At 38.1% G+C, this 8,634-nt stretch overlaps 1 protein-coding gene across 1 annotated transcript in view; it reads right to left on the bottom strand.

Moving 5' to 3' along the window:
- hmgcll1 (3-hydroxymethyl-3-methylglutaryl-CoA lyase like 1) overlaps window positions 1-8,634 on the bottom strand; it is a 13,294-nt gene continuing 4,660 nt past the window's right edge. The window contains exons 6-9 of the mRNA XM_005737144.1: window positions 8,325-8,388; window positions 7,702-7,890; window positions 1,289-1,414; window positions 1-909 (exon numbers count right to left, since the gene is read on the bottom strand). Coding sequence (XP_005737201.1) covers window positions 790-909; window positions 1,289-1,414; window positions 7,702-7,890; window positions 8,325-8,388 — 499 coding nt within the window. The 3' untranslated portion in view covers window positions 1-789. The remainder of the gene's footprint in view (window positions 910-1,288; window positions 1,415-7,701; window positions 7,891-8,324; window positions 8,389-8,634) is intronic.

Here is an 8,634-nt window from a genome sequence, read left to right as displayed (position 1 = left end):
ATTTTTTTTTTTATTCTTTACTTTCTGATTTACAGATTGCACAGCAGGGTGTAAACATGACAAAAAATGAAAGGACAACTTTACGGAGACAATTGTCTCAGAAAGTAGTTTATGTCGTGGTAAAATTCTGAAATACAAAAAAAAGACTATAAAGAGGAACTTTTTAAGGGATCTTTGGCAAACCTGATGGCAAAAACTCCTCTGTGCCTCCTTTAAAATGCTATCTTTGTGGTAATTTGAGAGTTGTCCTATTTTGAATTATTTATACAAGTTCACAGGAAATCACAAAAGGTCTTCAGAGAAGCAAGGTGCATATGGAGGCACTCATACACGTAGGATTATAATACGCTGTTACATAATTTTATAAGGCCACTGATCAATGCAAACGAATAAAATCATAAGATCATAAATTATCGAGCCGTCAACACAAACCTCAATCACAAATGAATACTCCCCTTGATAATTACCAGCTTCCTGTCACTTTCCATTCAGTGCGGTCGACGCTTGCTTTTGTTACATCAAAAATTGTGTAGAGCAAAAACTAAGCCAAGGAAGATGCATGTGTTCAGCAGATTATAAAGGTACTCAGATGGCAAATATAGACTGGAAATGAACAATAAAGTAAAAAAATAATAAAAATGAGATAGTTTTCAATATTATTTAGATGACATGCAAGAGATACATGGAACAATGTAGTTCAAATACAGACAGATAGGCAACAAATCTGAAGGCAGCAACAACGGGGAAGCACTTTAAAGGGAACAGACTAAAATATTTAAAGACGTTCCATTACAGAGACGCATCACAGCAGGCCGTGCTTCTTGCTTGGGCAACCTTGGAGTTTGTCTTGCGAGATAAAGCACTGCAGATGAAGGAACCAGCCTCTATGACTTTGGCAATGTTCACACCCTGCAAAAACATCCCAGCATCAGTAAAAGTGCAATTAATATAATAAGCGCAAGATAAACAAGAAATGGCAAGTTTAAGGTTTTCTCACTGAAATTAAAAGAAGACGTGTAACAGGTGACAGAAAATTAACCCGCAGTGAATTGTTTCTACCAGCAGGGGTAGGAATTGTTAAATAAATTGTTCCTGAGAAGTGTGTGCAACACCACAGTCTTGCACAAGTTATGTAGAACCACTAATATGATCAAATAAACTGTTACACGGCAGTATGTTTGGAGAACGATGTGTTTATGTGAATGAGCTTTGAAAGATTGTACAATGTTGGTTTTGTTGAGATTAGACACAAGTGTACATGTACACCAGACAGTGAAGTCATACTTACTGTTTCAATGCCCATGCCATGAAGCATATAGAGAACATCCTCTGTGGAAACATTGCCAGATGAACCCTGAGCGTAAGGGCATCCTCCCAGGCCAGCTACTGCAGAATCCACCACAGAGACCCCCATCTGCAAGGACAAACAACAGAGGCATTCGGCAAATCCGTGAAAGACTTCATGTCAGGTAAAATCCAGGAACAAAGATCTTTGTTCTATTGGGTTGTTCTGCCTGGTGCCGCGCACCTTGCCAGGCCTGTGGTTGTGTTTTACAGCTGTTTCTGAGAACCGTGGGCTTAAGGCTTGAAGATGAGTGGGCACAGAATGTCCCGCAGTATGGCTTAGTCATCCTCTGTGTCAGCTCAAACCACCAGCACCACATAATTATGGCCTTGTTCATATGACAGGAATATTATAAAGGCTGAGCAGAAGATTTCATATGTTTCTGATTGTCCTGGTTACTCATGTTTTTACAGCACGACTCTGCTCTTCACCATAGGGATTCACTTTCTTGCCACATCGAGAAGACATTTTTTTTCCCCTTGGCTGCTTAGTGTCCAATCAAACTGTGCCAATAAACTTAATGCATTTGTACACAAATGTGCTACAAAAAAAATCATTAATGGCAAACTATTTCGCTGATCTCCTTGATTACAAATGTTTCTGCTTTCTAAGGGCCTCTTTGTTTACACGAATGTAAGAATATACAAGAGATAAAATTCAAGTTGTGTACTCTACTGCGTTTTTTTTGTTCTTTTTTTGGCTCACCAGCGCTCACGACAAACATTACTGCTGAAATTTGTGGGAAAGTTTTTCCTTTTTTTACTGCCGACGATAGCGAGCGCCTGGTCTCCATATGAAAATTAATGATGCGTTTTCAGTTGTTCTTCTCAATCCGTTGCTTTTGTTGGACAGCTTACCCAACATTATAAAAGGCTGCCCAGGAAACAGTACCCCGGTGCTTTTGTTGCAGCTCGATGTTGACATTGAAATTTACAGAAGCACATTTTACTCTTTCTCTGAATGCCCATATTACTCAAAGACACACAGTCACTGTTCTTGCCATGGACGTGCGCGACCCAGTCATGAATAAAACCTTTGTTTTCACACCAAGACAGGCCTTCAGTTTTCAGAGTCATTATGGACTAAGGTCTTGGGATGTTTTCCACATGTCCCTGGGATTGTCATGAGAATATTAAAGATGTTTTCCAGCTTCCGCGGTAGAACCAGATGTCAGAGAATCCTACAGTGAGACAAAATTAACACACTGATCCTCTCAGTGGCACTGGGTCATGAAGGACCGCTACCCCACAGAGCAGGACCAAGCAAGTTAAATTAAAAGAATCTCTATTGCTTTTTTGGAACAATGATGCTAATTGGTTGCTTTTCCTCCAGACAAGAACCTACTTCTTTCAGGGGGCTGTCTGAGCCAGCCGTAATTGCTGTTTATGTTGGCAAGGGAAGAGGAGGAGGTGGGTAGAAGGAGGAGGAGATCTACTCCGGTGTGTGCAGTGCACGAGATTTCCAGACCTTGGTTAAAGCCAGAGCAGGATATTGTACTAGGCAGAATTTTTTGTAGTATAAACACAGAGTTGTAATCTGCCATGCCAATCCTCTCGCTTCTAGCTATAAGGTCACAGGTCTTCAGCGTACTGTTTCCGAGAGGAACAGAACAAACCCTTTCAGCAGCGTGCCCCGTACCCCCGGACACTAATCACGCAGGAACTGGTGGTCAGCAGCTCGGGCTTGCCAATGCTCAGTTAGGTTCACACTACCCAGAAACCAGATGTGTGCTCAGTGTTAAAAAGCCATACTGAGTGAGCTGCGGCTATATAAAAACAATGCATTCCTGGGTAAAGACACTGAACATTTTCAAACTTGCATGATTTGGGATAAGCTTGTTTACATTCTGCGCTCTGAGTGGACGAGGCTGAAGATGGACAAGCTCCCATTTTGGTTTTATAACTGCGTCACAGAGCGAGCGAAAGAAAGAGTGTGCATTCAGCGAAGGACACGAAGCAGTGATGCTTCACCCACGACTACATAAACCGAAAGGCTGACAGAAACTGTCACGGATCCCGTGCTGACACTTATATCACTTCTTTCGAGGAGCGAACCCCGGACAGCAAAAGGCAAACAAGCACTTAAAGAATAAATAAATCACATTTTACTTTATCATTTCCAAAAGAAAATAAAGTTTGACTAATGTGATGTGACAAATATGAAGTTATTCAACTTTAATATGCAATCCTATTTTTAATATAATGTAAATGAATGCTAAAAATACTACTACTAATGATAATAATAATAATATAACATATTTATCACCTTAAAACATGAATTTGGTTGGAATTGAAGAAAAAATATAAGAAAATAAATTCACAGATAATCTAGTTTCTTAGGAATTTATGTACTTGCTAATTAAATTATTTATTGATTTTGAATAATAAACATTTATATTTCAGCTCTTCATCTGTATTTATTTATTTTGTATAACAGCAATCGTCCCAGGGGCTGCAGATGAAAATGAGCTTTTTGACCCATTTATTACATCAGTGTTGCTTCCTTTACATACATGTTAAAAGCATTTTTTTTTTAAAAATAGTTAAAAAAAAAAGTAAAATAAAGCCTAAGAATACAGAAAAAAGAAAAATAAATGTTCTTTTACTGTTATTTTGTCTTTTTGTGGTATTTATGTGGGTTTTACGGTTGTCTTTTAAATATATATTCCAGTATGTCACAAGGGCTCATTTAAAAAAAAGTTAATAATCTATAATAAATATTTTCTAGTTTAGCTGAAATTGATTTTACTTGTTTACTCAACAGAAAGTATCGTCGGTGGCTTTGATTCAGAGCGGATTTCACTCTTTGAAATAGCAAATCACCAATCACAAGATAAAATGATCCTTTATAACTATCCATTATAACTTCTACCATTCAGTCAAAGAAGCCAACATAAAGTTGCACTAAAGTTATCAACACACTGCTCAACACAGCTGCTAGGTAACTGGATGTTAGTAAAATATGTTAGTAAACTAAGGCTGAACAGAGTCTCATGTATGGAGACAAAAGAAAATACTGCAGATGGATGTTATTGTCAGTAGAGATCTCTAGTGTGAGCCCAGACAGGTTATACTGTATTCCCCAGCTGCAGTAGTACACAATACACCAAAATTGCAGGTAAGATTAAATAATTTTCCTTGCCAAGCCTGTGAAATCTAAGTACATACATTGTCATTGTGTGACCTGCCAGGGTAGGTTTGTAACAAAGCCCCCCTAGACCTCCTGAAAAAAGGTACAAAGACTAAGGAATGTCTTTATCGGGAACAAAAGAGGTGACTCAGGGCTGACAGCACTGGGGGAATTCATTTCTCTCCCAGTTGGTGGTGTGGAGTTCTGGCACACAGTAATGAAAAACTATGATAAAATCTTTAATTTCCTACTTGTTTATGGGTGAGCAAATGGTGAGCTAAATATCCCTGGCTGCTATTATTTCTTGTGGCCATGGGGCAGCTGCGATGAATCATTGTAAATATGATCCACGCAGGAATTTCACCATCTCTCTGTACTTTTTCTTTTTCAAACCATTCAGAATCAGATTTAACCTTAAAAATATTTGCTTCTTTACATGACATGGATCAGCTGCCTTTCCGAACAATGTTTGACCATAAATTGTACCAGAGAAGTACAATATTAGATTAATTCCATCATAATTATTAGAAGGGATAAGTGTTCAACTGCAAGTTTCACAACGGAACAACAGTTTCTTTAGTGGATGTGTAACATTAGTGAATGAATGAATGATTTCATTTACACGTTACATTTGCAGTCATACAGTGATTTGTGCAAACTGAAGCATAAATACTATACTAACGTTTACAGTTGAGTAAAATAAAGTACTTGAGTAGACGTTTCTAGAGCTGCGTCTGCAGCTGCAGCACCATTCATCACATGCTCACCGTAGAGCAAATGAAAGGATCATTTTCCACTGGCCTTTAAGCGCGCCATTGTCAGAAAGTTCAACAGCCAAGCGGCAGACGAGCTAGAAGCCCCCCCACCCCCCCAGGGCCCTTCGATCCACCTAGCTCTCAGTCGCTTTGTCCAATAGACACTGAATAGGTGAGCCTTTGTGCTGACCCCCTCACATCTGTTGACCCACCCAGCCCCCAGTGTGCTTCCTCCTCTGTGGTGACAATGCGCTCCAGTAAAACTGATACAGCCCTGCCTGCATTGCCTCTGTTTTATGTTTGGATATATGTCAGGTTTACTGGCTCGCAACAGGCAAAGTGGTGACAAATGCCCCCACGACAGCTCCTTCACAAAGATTCACAACCCAAATGCACTTATTGAGTGTATACCTTTAACTATACAATACATATTGTTAAGTTCATTAAGATTCTGGGATTTTTTTTTCTTTTTGAAAGCAGTTTGTGAATCATCTTGCTTTGTGGGGAAGCTTAGATCATGTTTCTTAATGCCGATTTTCCTCGTTGACTGATGGTTTCTGGTTCTCTGTGTGTCCCATTGTAGCCTACACATACACAACAGAGAACACATTCATCATGCCATAGACTGACAGACTGCCATTAAAGCTCAGGCACATATGTGCGCTTTTTAAAACGTAAAAAAAACAAAAAAAAATTTAAGCTCTGAAATACTCTAATATAAAAGTTTGCAATAAAACGTTTTACATCATTTTAAAGTGGCATATATGGCCAAAATAACTATACATCAGTCTTATTGATATATTACATTATTTGGCTTCCTTTTTCCTGACTCCAGCGGAAAATAAAAACAATTTTTCCTTTTTCTCGTTGCAAAGAAAGGACACTGTATTTCAATGGACTGTAGCATGTGAGCTGAAAAGTGTCTAAAAAGATGGATTGGGAGAAGTTTAACAAATGATGCTTCCCAGCAGGGATAATGATTTAAATCAACCTAAAAAAAAACAAAGACCTGTGATCTCTATGATGTTGGCAGAAAGTTGAATGATATCCTGGAACAAGAATCACCACCTCTATTTTGCCTCCACATCTGGTTGCTCCTCTTCATGTCATCATGAGTAACTACATTGATTTATGCAAAGGCCGGGCATTTATCCATAATCGGTCTGTGGTTCTCCACGAGAACATTCATATTCATCACAGGGGGAGGGATGTGCATGTGAAGGCAAAGGTACCCCAAATCCACTGGGAAAGCAGAAAGTAAAGCTGTCAGACAATTTAACATGAGAGGATATGTGGATCAAGAGGACGATGCATTGCTGTCTTGTGCTTGTCCAAAAGGAGAATCTACACTACAAACTACGGCAAGAGGGCTTCCTCTTCTAACTTTACCAGCATTTGTACGCTTAACACAGACCTCTCCACTTAAAAGTGTTAGCACCTTTTATGTCTCTCCCACAAGAATCAGAAGGTTTTTGTCTCACAACAGAGGTGTGGGCACATCTGTCCTCCCAGAGTTGTCAGGCTTTTTATTATCCCTTTATTCATTTGGATCTTTGAACTGTTTTACCTTTCTGCTTATTCAGAGACCTCCATACCTTCCAATCACACCAACAAATTAGCTGAACTGTGTCTGATTGCCTCTGTTTTTAAAGATCCCTCTCAGCTGCCTGTTAGGTTCAGAGAATTTTTCCAAAATTCACAGTTCCTACCCTATCCACCTTTCAATAGTCTTGGAGCTAGTCTCCTTCTTTTATTGACTTCCATTAACAAACTAACTTCATTTACTTTTAAATGTTTGTTTTTAAGTTTTTGACTGTTTGCTGTCATTATTAATGTCTTTTATGTCTAATCTTAGACTTATGAAATAGCTGCACAAAAGCTGGTTTACAAGACAGATGTAGGGCATTAAATAAGATAATCCTGTCATGTACTTCATGACAGATGGAGAATTAAGGACCGTAATGAAGCTTGGAAACGTTCTGGTGTCACAAGCTGATCCTCAACAGGTGTCATCTGTTGCTTTTATCATCTAATAGTTCTCTAGTTAAACACACTAGACTGTCTATTTGATTTCTTTTCAGATTTCCATCTGCTCTCTTTGCTGTACTTTCGACTTAAGAGCTCTTTCTGTCGCTACAGTACTCATAATATTAACAACTGCAGTAATAGCAATAACTATAAATAACAATGAATAATAAATCTAATCATCATTAGATCATTAGCAATTTCTGGTTCTGAGATTACTGGCAGTACCACATCTTAGGGGTTCTTATCTGGAGTGCACTAAGAATGTTGGCAGTGCTTGCCCATAGGTGTCATGGCAATGAACCGTTAAAACTTCTTGTTTTCTTGGAAATATTAATTATAGTAACAATAATAATAATATAAACAATAACATAAGAAACAAAATCATCATAGGTAGAAGCATAAGTACTTTTGAGACTATTGGCCGCAGAATACCCGTGTTCTTACCTGGAGTGCAGTAAGGATGTTGGGCAGTGCTTGCCCATAGGTGTCATGGCAGTGAACTGCAAGCGCATTGATGGGCACGTCCTTCATCACCCTCTGCAGCATCTTAAGCATAGATCCTGGAGTACCAATACCAATGGTGTCTCCCAAGGAAATCTCATAGCAGCCCATTTCATATAATCTCTTTGCCACCTAAAAATAATAAAAATATAGAAAATGCTCTCTTTATAAGAGGATTACATAGTAAAAGAACTTTTTTTTTTTCAAATATAAGTACCATGTTATGTTTGGTTAGGCAGTGAAATGGAAGAGAATATAAATGCTATATTTTACATTTCTTCAGTTAATTCAATCTGTGCTTACGGAAAGAATATGAACATTTATTGTGATTTTTCATTTAGCAATGAACTGACAATAATTAGCTTTGAGTTTTGACATATATATCGAAAAGCACTGACATCCACAAAATTAATTAATTCCAGGAAAAACAAGTAAAAAAAAAAACAAAAAAACAGAAAAACAAAACCAGAACAACATCTCAAGAAACGATTCAGTTTAGTTTAGATCATTTAAACAAATGAACAGATAGGTTTTAAAAGACCTGTAAGTGTAAAGAACAATCCTACCTCTGCCACTTTGGAAGGTTCAATGTGTCCCTCATGGGGACACCCAAGGGCACAAGAAACATACCTGAGAAGATAAAGTTAACAAGTATCATTATTTTGTCAGTTTCAGCAACTGACAAAAAAACCCCCAAAAAAACGTCAAAAGCTGTTGAACATTTTCTATACTATAGTGTGCTCTTCAAAAAAAAAAAGAATTGGGTCCAATGTGTCCAGAAGCCTATTAGTGTTTTGGTGTGTCCTTTATGGGCAAAGCAGTTTGTATAATTTAAAAAATAAAATAAAATATCTCTCTCTCACTATATGTATATAT

The sequence above is a fragment of the Pundamilia nyererei genome, unplaced genomic scaffold (assembly GCF_000239375.1).
Source record: "Pundamilia nyererei isolate P.nyererei 1_Seehausen unplaced genomic scaffold, PunNye1.0 scaffold00073, whole genome shotgun sequence".
Classification (NCBI taxonomy): Eukaryota; Metazoa; Chordata; class Actinopteri; order Cichliformes; family Cichlidae; genus Pundamilia; species Pundamilia nyererei.
Note: the sequence above shows the minus strand (reverse complement) of the source record. Positions and strands in the feature narration are given on the sequence as shown.